At 39.7% G+C, this 19,439-nt stretch overlaps 1 protein-coding gene across 2 annotated transcripts in view; it reads right to left on the bottom strand.

Annotated features, from left to right (window-relative positions):
• Positions 1 to 11,434: 11,434 nt before the first annotated feature.
• Positions 11,435 to 19,439, bottom strand: part of abcd3a (ATP binding cassette subfamily D member 3a) — a 99,990-nt gene continuing 91,985 nt past the window's right edge. For both annotated transcript variants that reach the window (XM_088322564.1, XM_088322563.1), the window contains 2 exons: positions 18,296 to 18,352; positions 11,435 to 11,635 (listed from right to left, as the gene is read on the bottom strand). In XM_088322564.1, the coding sequence (XP_088178690.1) occupies positions 11,558 to 11,635; positions 18,296 to 18,352 (135 nt within the window). In that variant the 3' untranslated portion in view covers positions 11,435 to 11,557. The remainder of the gene's footprint in view (positions 11,636 to 18,295; positions 18,353 to 19,439) is intronic.

Raw genomic sequence — 19,439 nt, forward strand, 5'->3', positions numbered from 1 at the left:
TAGGATGTTCAGGGAGCTCTGAAAGGACAGTTGGGTCCACTGGGGTGGGCTGGTTGAGCAGGGTGTTGAAATGCTCAGCCCACCGCTCCACTATCATAGCCTGATCCTTGATTAGAGATGTTCCATCAGCAGATCTAACAGGTGCCAGTGAGCAGTGTCTGGGGCCATAGATGGTTTTTACTGCATCATAGAAACTGTGCATATCGCTTCTATCAGCGTGAGACTGGATTTCATTGATTGATAAATTAATGAGATAAGATATATATATACAGTATATATATATATATATATATATATACATATATATATATATATACATACTCACAACACGTGGTAAGTTAGAGCTCTAGTTGGTGATAAGAATGAGTGGAGAGGTGTTGTGAAAGGATAGTGGGATGTCTGTACGCATTCTAAGGGATGGGCAGGGCACCTGTATGATGCGGCAGGGGTAAACCAGTGAAAGCTGTCGGGCCCTGCTGTTGAACAGAAGAGTGTGTTGTGTTACCCTGACCCGAGTGACATGGCCGCTTTCTTGTGTCCCGTTTCATCTGGAGGGACGAAAGCATGACCAACTAGGTGCTTAACTTGTTTGGGTGTTCGGGCATTTGGGTTGCGCATGGTCCAAAAATGTTTGTGTGTTTTTGCTACTTTTTCCCCTTTTTTATATTTTCTTTGTTTTTGTATGTGTTTGTCTTGCTGTCGGCCACCCCTCTAGAGGGATATGACCAGGGTAGACAGATAGATGGATAGTTTGCTATAGTCGTAGCCCTTTGAGACTCCTCGTGATTAGGGGCTATACAAAGATACATGACTTGACAAAATGGAGAATTATTTTACATTTTCTGAGTGCCGCGGGACTTTTTAACAGGAATTGAGTGGGGAAATGGTGACAAGGATGTGATTATTGGAGTCGGTAATGCACCAAAGAGATGGATTTCAACGGCCGTTAAACCCCAAACCCCAGAAGAGGAAGAAGGGTGGATCTTAATTACAAATTTTGCACTCATTAAATGGTCTGCATTTATATAGTGCTTTTCAAGTGAATGAATACCTCCCAAAGCGCTTTATAATGTGCTTCTCACTTAACCATTCACAAACACACTCACACACCAATAGCGGCCATGCAGCCATGCAAGGCGGCGACCTGCTTATTGGGGGCATTAGGAATTCAGTGTCTTGCCCTAAAGATATCCAATGGACATTATTGATAGCGTGTGAAAATGTTCGACCGGTCAGTGAGGCTATTGGTCTTTTAAACAACATTTTAACACGTTCGGATATGATACCAGCGATGTCCGAACGAAGGACGTGTAGCAGAACTTGAACAGTACACCAGGATCAATGACATTATTATCACCGGTCTGGACATCCAACCTCAGACCTATGCCAAGTCTGTGGCAAATAAAAGTATTGCAACGAATGCTGTTTAAGATTCTGCTGAGCAACATGTCATTGCTTTCATGAGTCAAAAAGGGATATCTATCAATGCTGAGGATATAAAAGCATGCCATCCATTATCAAGAGGTGAGAATCAGCCCTAAAGCTTCCATAGTGAGGTTTGTCAACAGGAAACGAAAACATGAAATCCCTAAGCAAGGAAAAAAGCATAGTAGAATCACCTCACACAGTACAACACTCATTGACAATATATTTACAAATAATATTGAATTTACAAACATCAGCGGATTACTGGTATGTGACATTTCTGATCACCTACCAGTATTTACAGTGTATGATGAAAAGGTTACTAGACACGAATCAACTAGGGAATATGTTTACACACGAGTTAAAACTGAAGAGACCATTACATCACTCTATGAGGACTTAGTTAAACAAAACTGGAATATTATATATGGTACAGATGATGTGAATCGTGCGTTTGACATACTTTTGGAAATATTCACCAACAAGTATAACAAAAACTGTCCAATGAGACAAACTAATATTAAGAATAAATCTGTAAAGCATCCATGGATAATTGAGGGTTCATATAATGCTCGTAAGAAAAAAACACCTTATATAGAAAATGTATTAACCTAAGAACTGAGGAAGCCGAATCCCGATATAAAACGTACAAAAACAAATTGACAGGAATAATAAGAGCGAGCAAGAAATGATACTGTACCAATTTATTACATAATAACAAAAGTAATATTAAAGGTATTTGGGATATATTAAATACTATAATAAAATCAAAGAATGTAAGTAATGCATATCCAAACTATTTTATTGATAAGAACAGTGAAAATTATAATTTAAATCAAGTTGTGGAGAATTTCAATAGTTATTTTGAAAATGTTGGACATGTGCTAGCTGCAAGTATCCCAGAGTGCAGTAGTAAGCAATTTGAGTCACTGATAAAAATGAACTCCAAGACCATGTTTTTATCTGGTCGCCACCTCAGGTACACCTACAGTGATGGCTGAAGAGAGAAAGACCTTGGCCATTGCACTACCCACATATGTTCACCAGAACCCTGCACCGTTTAACACCAGTGAACCCTCCCTGAAGGAAGTAAAGGAGGTCATCAGATCTGCCACAACAGCATGAGCACAGGGCCGAAGTGGAGTTCCCTACATGGTCTTCAAACAGTGACCCAGCCTATTGGAGCGCCTTTGGAAGGTGATCTGGATAAGAGGAAAGGTACCTCAACATTGGAAGTACGCAGAGGGAGTATGGATTACCAAGCAAGAGAACGCAATGACCATTGACGATCCTTAGTGTTGAGTGCAAGACCGTTTTCAAGATCATCTCTAATCGCCTAAGGGGATTTCTCATGATAAACTCCTAAATCGACACTTCGTGCAGAAGGGCGAAGTCCCAGGAATACCGGGGTGTGTCGAGCACACAGGCGTGGTAGCACAGCTGATCCGTGGGGCGCGACGGAGACGGAGCATCTTGACAGTAATGTGGCTGGGCCTTGCCTATGCATATGGGTTAATCCCACACAAGTTGTTGGAATTGTCTCTGAGCAGATACCACGTCCCTGCGAACGTCTGCAACGTCTGTCCCCTGGGACGTCAACATTGGAGTAGCAATGTCCAAAGAAAGGCATCATCACAGGCTGAACAATTTATGTGTCACTTTTAAGTGTTGGCTATAAATATGCTGGCGAAGTCTGTGGAAGTAGAGTGCAGATTCAAACCTAACCTGAACACGTGGCCCACAGCGCTGGACAATACAGGAAGTTTAAGGCCTGGATCTATCATCATGTTATCCTACCCTGTCTCCCGTGGCGGCTGTTTATGCACAATTGGGAGATGGCACGTATAGGTGGTAGCATGACCAAGTCCTGCAAGCAATACCAGACACAATCTGCACTGGCATTAACACCGGCAAGTGGCAACTTCAAACCCGGAGCACAATTTCCTATGTCCGAGCAGGGGAGAAAACAATAACCCTCCAAGAAGACCGATGGGGGCCTGCTCTCAACTGCGAAGAACTGGCAGCTACTGATGGACATAGGGAAGCAGTTGCGATTCTCAGATGCATCGCAGCTACAACACTCCGGCCAGACATGGTGCTGTTGTCTGGAGCCAGCTAGCAGGTTGTGCTCCTTGAGCTGACGGTCCCCTGGGAAGACTTGATGGATGAAGCGTAGAATAGGAAGAGGGCAAGCCCAGTCTCGTGATTGAATGCCAGAGGAATGGGTGGAGGGCCCACTGAGAGGCTATTGAGGTGAGCTGCAGGTGCTTTGCAGGCAGGTCCTTACACCGCGTCCTCCTTGCTATTTTTGAACTGCATAATCGAAGAGTCATCAACAACATAATGGCAGCAGCTGTAAAGGCTTCATGCTGATTTTGGTTGAGGAGTGGCGTAGTGCGCTATCTGGATACACGTCGGGAGACTGATCACCTTCAGCTGGATCCCCTCGGCCAGGGTGTCTGATCACGGCCCGAAACACTCGACAACCTCGGGAGAGTCACTGACGATGTGTCCAGGTTAGACCATAAGGTGCATTATCTAATAATTGGATTATCCCCCTTTCTTCAGAAATGATTAAACACCTAATTAAGAAAAGAGGAGGAAAAAAAAAATATATATAAATATATATATATATATATATATATATATATATATATATGTAACTGCGGTGTACTCGTCCCACCAAAGATCCACATTCACGCTGGACTGGATGATGAGGCTTTTATTACAGTTGCTACAATGAATCACACAAGATATCCACAACATGTGGTTAGCACCTCCGCTAGCTTTCAACACGTTAGCAGCGAACTGCAGACTCCCCAAACATATTAAATAGTTTTCTTTTCAGTTTACATAAAATACATTTTAGAATATCAACCATAACAATACATTTTTACATACATTTTAACAAGATACTTTTAACAAGTGATCCTATAGTGTTTTTTTGAATTCAACATATTTTTCTTCCTGAATTTTAACCAACATCATCCTTTTTACTTATATGAGAAAATAGAAATAATTAAAATAACGGTGTAAAAACGGGTACAATTTACCTGCAATGAGTCACACATTTTAGTACAACGTGCATCGTCTGGCAAAACTAACATAAATGGCGACAGAAACAAAACGAAAATAAATCCAAACAGCTTGACAACATAAATCACATTACTGTGCATGTTGAAAGATTTGTCAAGTGTGGTTTTAATGTTTACAATTAACTTTTTGTGGAGCACCAAAATATCGTGGCTTACCGTTAGCAGCGCTGTAAACTGCCAACAATATCCGCCTTCCGGTCACAAAATCAGAAGCCAAACCAAAGCTTACCTCATACCAGCAGGTGGCACTGTTGAACGTCATTGCAGGACGCTCACACATAAACTATACAAACATATTTCAGCAGGAATTTCAACAAAACAAAAGTTATTATTACATCTGTTACATATACATATACATATATATATATATATATATATATACATATACATACATATATATATATATGGCAGCACGGCGGGGCAGTGGTTAGCGCGTGTGTGACACAGTTCTGAGGTCTTGGGATCGAACCTCCTGTGTGGAGTTTTCATGTTCTCCCTGTGCTTGCGTGGGTTTCCCCCTGGCACTCCGGTTTCCTCCCACATTCCAAAAACATGCATGTCAGGTTATTTGGCCGGTTCAAATTGTCCCTAGGTGTGAATGAGGGATTTTGTAAGGTTTATTGTTCTATAGTCTTTATCAATTTTCCATTATCGGTTATCGGTCAAATCATGATAAGCTACAAAGCCAAGGGGACGAGACACTTGCTCTCAGCCAAGAGGCCGAGTCAAGGTCCTAGCCACAGAGCCATGCAGCGATCAGTGCGAATGCACCGTTCCCGGAGATACTGCAATACCGGTCCGATGCGTGGAGTGGACAGAGCCTGTGTGCCCTGCAACTGGCTGGCAACCAGATTCCCGGGGGACTACACGACAGGAGTTGGTTAATGAACTGTAAAGAGCAGGTACCACCGTTTCCAAGGTTACTGTAGGTAATACACTAAGACATGATTTGAAATCATGTATGGCCCAAAAGGTTCCTCTGCTTAAACCAGCACATGTCAAGGCCTGTCTTAAGTTTGCATTTGACCTTTTGGATGATACAGATGAGTCATGGGGGAAAGGTTTGTGGTCAGGTGAGACCGAAATAGAACTTTTTGGTCATAATTCCATTAAGCGTGTTTGGAGGAAGAAGAATGAAGCGTACAAACCTGAAGAACACAACCCCCACTCTGAAGCATTGGGGTGCTTTTCTGCACATGGTACAGGACACGGGCACTGCATTAAAGAGGATGACTAGGGGCCGTGTATTTTGTGATTTTGGGGAACAACCTCCTTTGTCCGTCAGATTATTGAAGATGTGTCGTGGCTGGGTCTTCCAACACGACGACCCGAAGCACACAGCCAGGACTACCAAGGAGTGGCTCCGTAAGAAGCATTTCAAGGTTCTAGCATGGCCCAGCCAGCCTCCAGACCTAAACCCAATAGAAAATCTTTGGAGGGAGCTCAAACTCCTCAGCGACAGCCCAGAAACCTGACTGGTCAAAGGCTACTGTTTCAAATATTAATGTTCATTTTCTCAGGTGTTATAATACGTATTTGCAGCTATATCACACAAATAAATTGTAAAAAAAAAAAAAATCATGTACAGTGGAACCTCGGTTTTCGAACGCCTCTCAGTTCGAACAAATCACAAACGAATTCTCGACCAAAACTTTCGAGAAATTCTTGCTTCGCTTTTCGTTCAAAAAATCCGAGTTCAAACGCCGGTACGCTAGGGGCGATGCTGAGCGGCATACGGGTGTAGATTGCCCCCACCCCTCGTGAAAAACTGTTGTCACGGCAACGCGCACTCCTTCTCTGCTTTCGTTTTTCAAAAGCGGTGAAGGGAGTGTTTTAACTCCTAATTATGCCTCGGAAGAAATTTGGTGCAAGCTGCAAAGTTGCTACAGGTGAAAAAAGAGGAGTAGTGCGTACAACTATTGCATTTAAGAAAGAAATAATAGCAAAATATGAAGGTGTGCGAGTTTACCTTCTTTCAGGAATACAGCATGGCTTCTGCAGACAACCGCCAAGGTAAGAAATTCTACTCATAAATCTTTTCTTTATCCTTTAACTGCTCACCACTTGTTGTGGAGACCCGGGTGCTAAATGACGTGTAAACGACCTGATTTTTTATTTTTCACGTTCATGTTAGCGTAATCTTTCGTACGGAAGATTACGCTAACGCAAACATACGATTAGCCTGGGTTAGCTTCATGTTTACGTTCATTGTAAACATCCAGGGTGTTGTAACGGATTAAAACAATTTTACATTACTTTTAATGGGAAAAAACGACTTCGGTGATCGTACAAATCGGTTTTCGTACAAAGAAATGGAACGGATTATGGTCGAGAACAGAGGTTCCACTGTATTGTGCTTTCTGGACTTTTCTTTTTAGTTTATCCTTCTCACGGTGGACATCTACCTACGATGAAAATTTCAGAACCCTCCATTTCTAAGTGGGAGAAATAGCAAAATAGCAGGGTGTTCAAATACTGTATTTTGCACGAGACAAATTCCACCGCACACCACCATACAACTGTACCTCAAATTCACCAGAAATATTATAAAAATAATGAAACAGGTATTATGTACTGGATATAATAGGCCTTCAAATTTTAATTACCGTATTTTCCGCACTATAAGGCGCACCTAAAAGTCTAAATTTTTTTCAAAAGCTGACCATGCGCCTTATAACACAGTGCGCCTTATATATGGCTCAATATTAAATTCGCAAGGTCTCGCAACTATGAGAAACAGCCGCCGACTCCATTTTTCGCGCTGTGCATACTGGGAAATATTAAACAACGATTCTCTTTCATGCGTGCATTTGTATAAAAAAAAATTGCTCCTGTTAAGAGACACGCGTACAACGCCGAGTTTAAACTCAAGGCGATCAGTCACGCAGCACAACACGGCAATAGAGCGGCAGCGAGAGAGTTAAACATAAATGAATCGATGGTACGGAAGTGGAGAAAGGATGAAGATAAGCTCCGCCAAGTAAGGAAAACTCAACAAAGTTTCCGTGGCAATAAAGCAAGATGGCCAGAGTTAGAGGAGACACTTGAACAGTGGGTTGTTCAACAAAGAGCGGCAAGCAGAAGTGTCAGTACGATAACTATACGTATGAAGGCAACAGCGCTGGCACAGGAACTCAATATTAAAGAATTCAGGGGTGGTCCTACTTGGTGCTTTCGTACTCGAACTACTGTTTCACAGCAACTGCCAGCTGACTTCGAGGAAAATCTGGCCACTTTCCGCACATACTGCTTAAACAAGATTGCTGAAGAAAAGATCCGGCCAGAGCATATCATAAATATGGACGAGGTTCCACTCACCTTTGATATTCCTGTGAACCGCACAGTGGATAAAACGGGAGTACGTACAGTGAATGTACGCACCACAGGGAATGAGAAATCCTCCTTCACTGTAGTTCTCGCCTGCCACGCTGATGGCCAGAAACTTCCACCCATGGTGATTTTCAAGAGGAAAACTTTGCCAAAAGAAAATTTTCCAGCCGGCATAGTCATCAAGGCTAACTCGAAGGGATGGATGGATGAAGAAAAGATGATTGAATGGTTGAGAGAAATTTATGCGAAGAGACCGGGTGGCTTTTTTCACACAGCTCCGTCCCTATTGATTTACGACTCCATGCGCTCACATATCACCAATAGTGTAAAAAACCATGTGAAGCACACTAATTCAGTGCTTGCCGTCATTCCGGGTTGATTGACAAAAGAACTCCAGCCGCTAGATGTTGGTGTCAACAGGGCATTCAAAGCCAGACTGCGTACTGCGTGGGAGCAGTGGATGAAAGAAGGCGAACACACGTTCACCAAGACGGGGAGACAGCGCCGGGCGACATACGCCACCATCTGTCAGTGGATCGTAAATGCATGGGCTGATATATCAGTCTCAACTGTGGTCCGAGCTTTCAAGAAGACGGGAATTGTCCCCGAACAGTCAGACAACATCAGCGACACTGACTCAATTAATGACGACCTTGATGAAACGGAGCCGGACGTGTTGGATGGCCCATTCACTGAGATGGTCAATTCGAACACTGCAGAAGAAAAATTCGAGGGATTCGTCGATGAGGAGCTTATAGAGTGATCTTTGTTTTTCTTTTGTGTGTTTACGTTTTACATTTTACAGTTATTATGTTATTGCTTTATTGTTATTGTTTTGCACTTGTTGTTTTTGCACATTACGAGTGTCACTTTATTGCGATTGCACTAACGTTTCATTTAAAATAACAGTATCAGACGTTTTTTTTTTGCGTGTTGACTAAATGGAGGAAAAGTAAAATGATATGCCTTGATGTTGTTCAAAGATGTTAAAGATGTGTCACGAAAATGCTTTACCTCAGAGAAAATAATAAAACGTCTGTTTATTTATTTTGGGAGTGAATGGAGTTGTGGAAAGCTTGTTTGTTAACAATAAAGTTTGACCTTTTTGAATGTTTTGTTGACATTTCCTTTAGCGTGGCAACATCTAGAGGTTGCATAACGTAACTACATTCTCTACTGTAGTCAAGTCAAATTTATTTACCGTAAATAGCCCTTAATCACAAAAATGTCTCGAAGGACTGCACAGGATTACAATTACAAAATTGCACAATTACCTGATCTTAAACCAGCATGCACTTATAGCGCCTTATAATGGGGTGCGTCTTATGTATGGCAAAAGTTTTAAAATATATCATTCATTGAAGGTGCGCCTTATAACACGGTGCGCCATATAGTGCGGAAAATACGGTAAAACTTAATTAGTCACTCACCTCACCTCACACTTTTTTGTTTAACACAGCAGTGAAACACATTTCATTTAATTATTAATCCTTTAATATAAAATTATTTTTCTGCTTCATCTAAACCAGAATATATTTTCAGCCAAAAGGAACTTACAACTCACTTGTTGTTTTTTGTTCTGTTTTTTTGTTTGTTCGTTAGAATAGAATAGAATATACCTTTATTGTCATTGTTACAACATGGGATATATTGTGACAGCAGTTTAAGCTAGTGGGGATGGATTTTGTTGGACCACTGACTGAAACTAAAGATGGCAACAAATACATTTGAATTGTTCTTAAGCTTGCTTATTTGACGTTGTTTTTAAGTGCCTATTTTCTCTGATAGTCTTTGGTCTTTTATTCTCAAGGTCATAATTATGTGGTTTACCCTGGAGTGCCATGCTCAATCTCGTTCCCAACGTCTATTTATGTATTTGGATATTTACCAGAAAGCAACATCTTATGCTTTTTTTCCAGGTTCAAGTTTGTATTTTGGTACTTTCGGAAAGGTGTTTGCATTTTTTTATCCCTTCAAATAATATCACTTTTCTCAAACTGCTTATTTATTCCTCACTCATTTGCAGTCTTTTGACACAGATGTTCACAGCTTCCACTGGAAGTCGTCTCTTTTAATTTAATGAAATAGTTTAAATAAACATGCTTGAACCTTTTGGTTATTAAAGATATATGTGATTCTTCCCTGATTAATCAACATTCCGATTCTTGCTTGCGAGATTTTGTGTGCCCAGAAATGCCACCAATACCCCACCACTACATTCCCCATTTCTTAAAACAAGGAACGGTTGCATCCAGCAAGATGTGTGTTTTACTGTGAGGATATGGGCCCACCATGGGTAACCAGGGTAAATGTCATGGACCTGTGACCTTCAGAGCCAGAGATAAATGGGAGGGGTGCATTTTTGGTCAGCCAGGCTGACCAGAAATGTACTCCTCTTAAACAGGTTCAGTTGCATCCAGCAAGATGTGTGTTTTACTGTGAGGATATGGGCTCACCATGGGTAACCAGGGTAAATGTCATGGACCTGTGACCTTCAGAGCCAGAGATAAATGGGAGGGGTGCATTTTTGGTCAGCCAGGCTGACCAGAAATGTACTCCTCTTAAACAGGTTCAGTTGCATCCAGCAAGATGTGCTTTTTACTGTGAGAATATGGGCCCACCATGGGTAACAAGGGTAAATTTCATGGACCTGTGACCTTCACAGCGGGAGATAGATGGGGGGGCATTTTTGGTCAGCCAGGCTGACCAGTATTTATAGAGTAGTATTTCTGTAGTTTTACTTTTGTAGTTTGTGCAATATATATCTAGTATTATTTCTGTATTATATTGTTACTGTTGTAGTATTTTTGTAGTATTTCCATAGTAGTATAATCATAGTATTTTTTATCATCACCTTAGATGTATTTTGTAGATTTCTGTAGTAGTAGCTTTGTAGTATTTCTGTCACAGTATTTTGTAGTATTTTTGTAGTTTTACTACAGTATTTATGTAGTATTATATTCCTATTAGTTTTACTGCAGTAGTATTTGTTTAGTACTGAATTTTCATAGTAGTATTTTTGCAATATTTTCTACCATAAGTGTAGATGTATTTTTGTAGAATATCTGTTTTAGTATTTCTGAAGTAGTACTTCTGTATTTTTTTTTACTATTTCTGTATTTAACCGTTTTTTTAGGATTTTCATAGTAGTATTATTGTAACATTTTGTACCATCACTGTAGATATATTTTTTTATGTATTTCCGTAGTATTTCTGTGGTAGTATATATGTATTATACTGTCACTGTAGTAGTTTTTTCCTAGTATTGCCATAGTAGTATAATTGTAGTATTTTGTACGATCACTGTAGATGTATTTTGTAGTATTTCTGTAATAGTATTTTTGTAACATTTCTGTAGTATTAACATAGTATTATTTCTGCATTATAGCATTACTTCTGTATTATTTTTGTAGTATTTCCGTATTATTATTTATGCATTATAGTATTACTTTTGTGTTATGTTTGTGATATTTATGTAGTAGGATTTGTGTATTTAATTGTCAAGAGTAATAGTTTTTTTTTTGGTATTTCCATAGTGTGTCTTTGCTACATAACATATATTTTAATATAATTAACAGGCTCCGTTGGATGCAAATCACGTCTTTATTTGTAATGTATTTTTTTTTCCCTAAAATGTTATTAACAATTCAAGAATAAAAGAAAACTAGGCAAAGCATTAGCAGATTTAAAGGTGATTTAAGAAGGATTCAAGACCCGAACTCTTCAGTTTCTTCCGTGATGGGCTTGAATTCGTAGTTTCCTCTACCATCCATGTGCAGGTAATACTTAAAGGGGAGAAAAAAAGTAAAAAAAAAAAAAAAAGGTTAAAGATTAGCACTGTGGTCTGAGCAAAATGTATTTTCTGTCACAACTCGTGGTAGGTATTATTGTGGTATTTCTGTGAAAAGTATTTTTGTAGTATTTCTGTATCAGTATTTCTTTAATATAGTATTCAGATTCAGATCTACTTTATTGACATTCTAGCACACGTGTATACAGAACGAAATGTCGATACATCTGACCCGCACAGTTTCCTTGAATGTACAGATATAAATAAAATGTTGTATTGAGTTGGAGTATTGAGTACTAATAATATACTAAATAATTATGGCTATGTATAGTATTTTACAGTAGTGCAAATAGTGCAAGAGGAGCAGCTAACCAGATGTGCAAAATGGGCAGTCAGGTAAACAAGTCAGGTAAACAGTAACAATAACACTGTAACAATAACACTAAGTACAATAGTGCAGAGAAACAGATGTGCAAGGAGTGGCTAGCTATAAAGAACTGCCAGTAGTGCAAAAAGTCAAACAAAACCAACAGATGTACAGATTAGCAGCAGTTTAGATTTACTATGTGTTTGATTGACCATTTAACAGTCTAATGGCCAGGGGGACAAGACTATTGTGGAACCTGGTGGTCCTGCACCGCACACTGCAGTACCTCTTCCCAGAGGCTAGCAGAGTGAACAGTCCATGATGGGGGTGAGAGGGGTCCCTGATAATGTTCTTAGCTTGGGATAGGCAGCGCTTCTGGTCAATGTCCTGAATGGAGGGGAGAGAAGTCCCGATGATTTTCTCTGCTGTCCTCGTCACCCACCTCACACTACCCCAGTCGGAAGCGCTGCAGCCTCCACACCACACAGAGATACAGCTGGTCAGGATACTCTCTATGGTGCCCCTGTAGAATGTGATGAGGGAGGGTGGGGGCAGGTGGGCTCTCCTCATCCTCCGCAGGAAGTACGGGCGCTGCTGTGCCCTCCTAACCAGTGATGCAGTGTTTACGGACCAGGTGAGTTTGTTTGTGATGTGCACCCCTAGGAACTTGATGCTGCTGACAACCTCCACAGCCTTGTTGTTGATGAAAAGTGGGGCATGGTTGGGCTGGTTTTTCCTGAAGTCGACAATGATCTCTTTAGTTTTGTCAACATTCAGGACCAGGCTGTTGTCCCTGCACCAGCCCACCAACTGCTCCACCTCCTCTCTGTAGGCCAGGTCGTTGTCGTCCCTGATGAGGCCCACCACTGTTGTGTCGTCCGCAAACTTCACGATGTGGTTTGTGGCTGACCTAGGGACGCAGTCGTGTGTCATCAGGGTGAACAGCAAGGGGCTCAGGACACAGCCTTGGGGGGAGCCCGTGCTGAGGGTGATGACATCGGAGATGTTCTGACCAATCCGCACTGACTGGGGTCTGTCAGTGAGGAAGTCCAGCAGCCAGTTCCGCAGGGGGGTGTTGAAACTCAGGAGTCTCATTTTGTCTACCAGGTGTTGTGGGATGATGGTGTTGAATGCTGAACTGAAGTCCAGGAACAGCATCCGCACATGGGTGTTCTTCTCCTCTAGGTGTGTCAGGCTCAGGTGAAGCGCAGAGGAGATGGCATCCCCGGTGGAGCGGTTTGTCCGGTAGGCAAACTGAAAGGGGTCGAGTGAGGAGGGGAGACTGGAGGTGATGTGCTCTTTAACCAGTCTTTCAAAGCACTTCATTATGATGGGAGTCAGTGCAACGGGCCGGTAATCGATGAATGATAAGATCTGGGGGTTCTTTGGAACTGGGATGATGGTGGCAATCTTGAAGCATGATGGTACCGTGGCTTGGTCTAGCGAGGTGTTGAAAATGTCTGTTAGTACACAAGCCAGCTGATCGGCGCACTCCCTAAGGACCCGCCATGGAATGTTGTCCGGGCCTGGAGCCTTCCGTGTGTTGACCCTTCTCGGGGTCTTCCTCACGTCAGTTGAGTCCAGGAGGAGTGCTCTTTCGTCCCGATGTGGAACCGCTTTCGCTGCAGGGGTGCCATTTTGTGCCTCGAACCTCCCAAAGAAGTTGTTAAGGTCATTCAGAAAGTCCATGCTAGTGTCCTGCACTGGGGCGGTGGTTGGCTTGTATCTGGTGATGGCCTGAATGCCTTTCCATATATCCCTGGTGTTGGTTGTACTGAGGAAACGGTCCTGGATTTTTTGACTGTGCGATCGCTTTGCCAGTCTGATAGCATGGTTCAGGTTAGCTCTCGCTGATCTCAGCGCCTCCTCGTCACCAGATTTAAAGGCAAGGTTCCGTACCTTTAGCAGTTTGCGTATCTCAGCAGTCATCCAGGGCTTCTGATTGGCACGGGTGCAGATGGTTTTGGTATTGCTGACGTCTTCTGCGCATTTACTGATGTAGGCTGACACAGACATGGCGTACTCATCTATATTTATTTTGTTGTTGTAAGTGGCAGCCGATTTAAACATGTCCCAATCTGTGTATTACTGTAGTAATATTTTTTTGTAGTATTTCCATGGTGATGCCCAAGACACAACGCAGAAAATGGTGCCCCTAGTAGTTAAGGGATCCAACCGACCAACAATATATTTTTTACAACTACTGTAGATGTTTTTGTGTAGTAGTATTTCTGTAGTATTGTAATAATACTTCAGTACTAGTGCAGTATTTCTGTAGTATTATTTCTGTATTGTACTGGAGTACTGTTTTGATAGTATTTTGACAGTAGAATTAATGTAGTGATATTTACCATCACTTTAGATTTATTTTGTAGTATTTCCACGAATGTATTTCTGTAGCACTTCTGTAATAGTATTTTTGTAGTATTTATGTAGCGGTATTTTGAGAGTATTTACATAGTAATATTTTGTACCATGACTGTAGATGTATTTTTGTAATATTTCTGAAGTAGTATTTATGTATTAGCACGGCGGTGCGGTGGTTAGCGCGTGTGCGGCACAGTTCTGAGATCATGGGTTCAAATCCAGCTACCAACCTTCCTGTGCGGAGTTTGCATGTTCTCCTCGTGCTTGCGTGGGTTTCCCCCGGGCACTCCGGTTTCCTCCCACATTCCAAAAACATACATGTCAGGTTAATTGGCCGGTACAAATTGTTCCTAGGTGTGAATGAGCGAGCGAATTGTCTGTCCCTGTGTGCCCTGCGACTGGCTGGCAACCAGTTCAGGGTGTCCCCTGCCCACTGCCAGAAGATAGTTGGGATGGGCTCCATCACCCCCCGCGACCCTACTGAGGATAAGCGGTACAGATAATGGATGGATGGATGGACTATCACTGAAGTAGAATTGTTGTAGTATTATTTTAGTATTTTGTACCATCGTTGTAGATGTATTTTTGTAGTCTTTCTGCAAATATATATTTTTGTATAGTTCTGTGGTAGTATTTATGTTTTATTTTATGTATTCCTCTAGTAGTATTTTTGTTCTATACTATCACTCTAGTATTTTGGTAGTATTTCCATATTAGTATTTTGTAACATGACTGTAGATGTTTTTTGGAATATTTCTGGAGTAGTATTTCTGTATTATACTATCAGTGTAGTAGAAGAGCTTTGGTATTTTCATAGCACTATTATTGCAGTAATATGTACAATTGAGGTAGATGTATTTTTGTAGCATTTCTGTAGTAGCATTTTCATAGTATTTCTGTAGTAGTATTTTTGTAGTTGTTCTGTATTAGTATTTCTTTATTATAACATTACTGTATTATTTTGGAAGTATTTGGTAGTATAAATTTACACTGCATATGTTTTTTGTAATATCTATATAGTTTTCCTGTATTATACTATCACTGTAGTAGAATTTTAGTATTTTTATATAAGTAATATTGTAGTATGTTGTACCATTGCTGCAGATTATTTTTTTGTAGTATTTTGTAGTTCTCTTGTCATAATTTTGTAGTTTTTATGTAGTAGTATTTCTGTACTGGACGATCATTGTAGTAGTAAATTTTAAAAATAGCTCACAATGATTTCTATTTTTCATTTTATCGAAAAAAAGCGTTGCATGTTGATTTTATAGAATCCTAATTAATCATTTCAATAACCAGTCATCTCTAATTGGGAACTCATGGTACCCTTTTTTTACTCAAACCTAAAGCCAGTAGAATCTTAGAGACCAATAGGATATATTTTTCTTTTTTTAGCTGTATGCTATATTCAGAAAAAAGGAAGTTTAAACAAAAATACATCAGGTGTATAGTGCCTTGCATAAGTATTGAACTCCTCTTCCCCCTAAGGAACATTTGAAATATTGCAGGGTTTAAACTAAAACACACAAAAAAACTCAGAATCCAAAGCAGGTGAGACACAATCGTGAAAATAAACATTTTAATTTAACGATTTACTATAAAAAAAAAAGTGTTGCAAAAATAATGGCCCCCTTTGAGTTATTACTGTATTTTCCGCACTATAAGGCGCACCTAAAAGCCTTTATTTTTTTCAAAAGCTGACCATGTGCCTTATAATACAGTGCGCCTTATATATGGATCAATATTAAGTCGCAAAGTCTTGCAACTAAGGCAAGCAGCCGCCGACTAGATTTCCCCCGAAGGCGAAGTAGTCCGCGGTGTATGCTGGGATTTATATACCTAAATATTTCCTAACCAATGTGTCAATCATCATTTGAATCAGTCACTATTGGCTAAAGTTATTCGGAGGTAAAGGGGGCGGATCCTTTTTATCATTTACAGGCTCGCATAGGCTAAAGGGGCGAAACAAAGCTTGCAATTGCCCGAAAAAGTTGAAAGTGAATCACACGTTGGGTTGCACTACGGCATAGAGAAAACATTTTTTACTATTCTGTATTTGTAAATATTTTACTCTCCTGGATTTACTAAACACACGGTTGTAAGAAGACCAAGGTTACGTATCATTATTGAACGTGATGGCTGCAAGAGAACTTGGGTGAGCTATGCGGATTTATATTTTCCCGGTATCTTGTTTTAGAACGATCTTGATGTTTCTGTGATGAGTCTATTTTTAAACTAAATTCAATTCAAAGTGTTTATTGTCATATGCACAGTAAATAACCCAGTTTCCCTGCACAATAAAATTCTTACTTTGCTGTCCACACAGTTGCCAGCAAAAAATAAAATGGAAACTAAGAAATGTTTGGCATTTCTTGAATCCCAAGACCTTAACCTTCCGAATGATATTTGGAACGATGCATTTGAGTGATTGGTGACATCGTACAGACACTGTTTCTGTATATGTCTGAGACACGTATTTGCTTCTTTGCAAGCTTTCGGAATGTTAAGGGGGTAAAAGTTTGACTGAATTATCTGACTGTTTTGTCGACGTTCCCATTGTAGCGCCTTATAATCCGGTGCGCCTTATGTATGGAAAATATAGGACAAAAAACTATTTTTTGGGGGTGCGCCTTATAACCCGGTGTGCCTTACAGTCGGAAAATACGGTACTTTGTACAACCAACTTTTGCTGCGATTACAGCCACAACTCTTTTAGCACATATTGAAAAAGAAATATTTACTTCCCAGTCCATGCTGATGAAAAGCCATTTTGGTCTCAACTGATCAGAGAAAGTTGCTCAACATGTTGTTTGTGTCTCCCTTGTATGCCTGCTGGTCATCCAACGTGATCATGGGCACCTTGGTTACCGTAATGATTAGTTTTCTCCTTGTTTGGGGTGAAAATTAGAGGGACGTTCAGGTCTTGGTAGGTCTGCAGTAGTTTTCTGCTCTGTATATTTTGAGTGCTCCGGAAGATGTGTAAATCTTGCTAAATCTTCTTATACCCCATTCCTGTTTGGAACGTTTCCAATACTTTATACTGCACCTGCCGGGTGTTTCCCTTAGTCTTCATAACACTGTCTGTTCTCCAGTGTCTCATCTCACAAACATCTGAGCCCATCACAAAGCAGGTGCATTTGGACTGAGACATAATGACACACAGTTGCACTAGGTTTGTCATTGTTAGACATTTAGGGCAATATTGGATCATTCAGAAGTCATCAGGGAAATTCTAGGGCAGGGGTCTCAAACTCAAATGAGTAGGGTGCTGTTGAAGCTAGGGTCCGGATATGGTTGGAGCAAATGGGTTTTTTCCCAAAACCAGCGCTGATGAAAAGATTCTACTGTTTTCAATGGCACAGTGTTTTATATTTGACCACTATATGTTGCTGTCATGTGTAGTGCAACCAAAAATGAGTCCAAAAAAAGACTATAAACTACAATGACTGAAAGTGAGCAAAAGCACCCTTTACCTTCCAATTTTAACCAGAGGACAAAAAGATGAGAAAAAGATTTGTTTAAAAAAAAAACAATGCCAAAAATAGTGAAGAAAATACGGAAGAAAAAAACTATAAAAAAAGTTAAAACAGAATACAAAAAGAGGAGTAAGGAAAAAGAAAGCTAAAAATGAACATGGAGAAAAAGAAAGAAACACCTACTTTTCAGTTTAGGGGGAGGGGTTTGGTAAAAACTTTTTCCAGGCAGCGTATTTCTGAGATTTATCCAGGCTTGGATTGTCATAAAAAAATTGAGCGGTTCGGAGTTTTGGGGATTATTATATCTACAAATGAAACTTGCAGCAAGTAAGAGATAATGACATATTGGGATTTGGTTACTTGTATTGGTATGGTCACCCTTAAATTATCCAAGCCATAAATTTAAAACAGTTTGCTTTGTTGTGATACTGAGATTAATGCTTACTTTATGATGCTTCCAAAGAGACTTTCTGTGAGACACTGTGAACAAAGTGATCCCCACCTACATAGGAAAGACATTTCTAGGTTAGTAATAAAATATAGTTGTCCGATTTGAATATATTTACTTTTTTGTATCATTCATTTATAAAAGTGACCAAAACAGATTTCACTTGGCTAAGTGAAAATCAGTACGATAGTAGGAATTTTGAATTATAGTATTACTAAAGTTATATTTTTGTAGTATTTCTTTAATATTTTTGTAATATTACTGTAGTTGTGATTTTGAAGTATTTTTGTCGTCATATTTCTGTAGTAGTATTTTTGTATGGAGGTATTACTGTAGTTTTCGTAGTATTTCTGCATGAGTATTCTTGTAGTATTTCCATGGTAGTATTGTTGAAGTATTTTTGTGGTATTTCTGTAGTATTTCCATAGTAACATTTTTGTAGTATTTCTGCCGTAGTATTTTTATAGTTTTTCCATCGTAGTATTGTTGTAGTATTGCTGACATTTTATTTTGTAGAATTTCTGTCAAAATATTTCTGTGGTAGTATTTCTGTTGTAATACTTCTGTAGTAGAATTTTTGTAGTAGTACTTTTAGATTATAGTATTACTGTAGTGGTATTTTGTGGTATTTCTTTTGAAGTATTGTTGAAGCATTTCCTCATTAAAAGTTTTGTAATATTTCCATAGTAGTATGTTTGTATTATTTTTGAAGTATTGAAAGAGCACAGGTTTTGTTGTATATGTGAAGGTTTTTCAAAGTATTACTGTTGGAGTATTTTTGTAATAATTCTGTCGTAATATTTCTGTAGTATTATTTTTAAATATAGTATTACTGTAGTGCTATTTTTGTAGTATTTATGCCGAAGTATGTAGGTAGATGTATTAGTTTTGTATATTTGTACTATTCTTGTTGTATTTCCATTGTAGTATTTCTTTGTTAATCTGTAATATAAACGTAGTTGTATTTTTGGAGTAATATTTCTGTACCGGTATGTTTGTGTTATAGTATTAATCTACCCGTATTTTAAAGTATTTCTGTAAAAGTCTTTTTTTTAAATATTTACTTTTTAGTGTTTCTATAGTAATTCCATTGGAAAATGTTTTCAGTATTTCTTCATTATTTTTGCAATACTACTGTAGT

Source organism: Urocampus carinirostris, chromosome 18, assembly GCF_059441175.1.
Source record: "Urocampus carinirostris isolate Australia breed hairy pipefish chromosome 18, RoL_Ucar_1.0, whole genome shotgun sequence".
Taxonomy (NCBI): Eukaryota; Metazoa; Chordata; class Actinopteri; order Syngnathiformes; family Syngnathidae; genus Urocampus; species Urocampus carinirostris.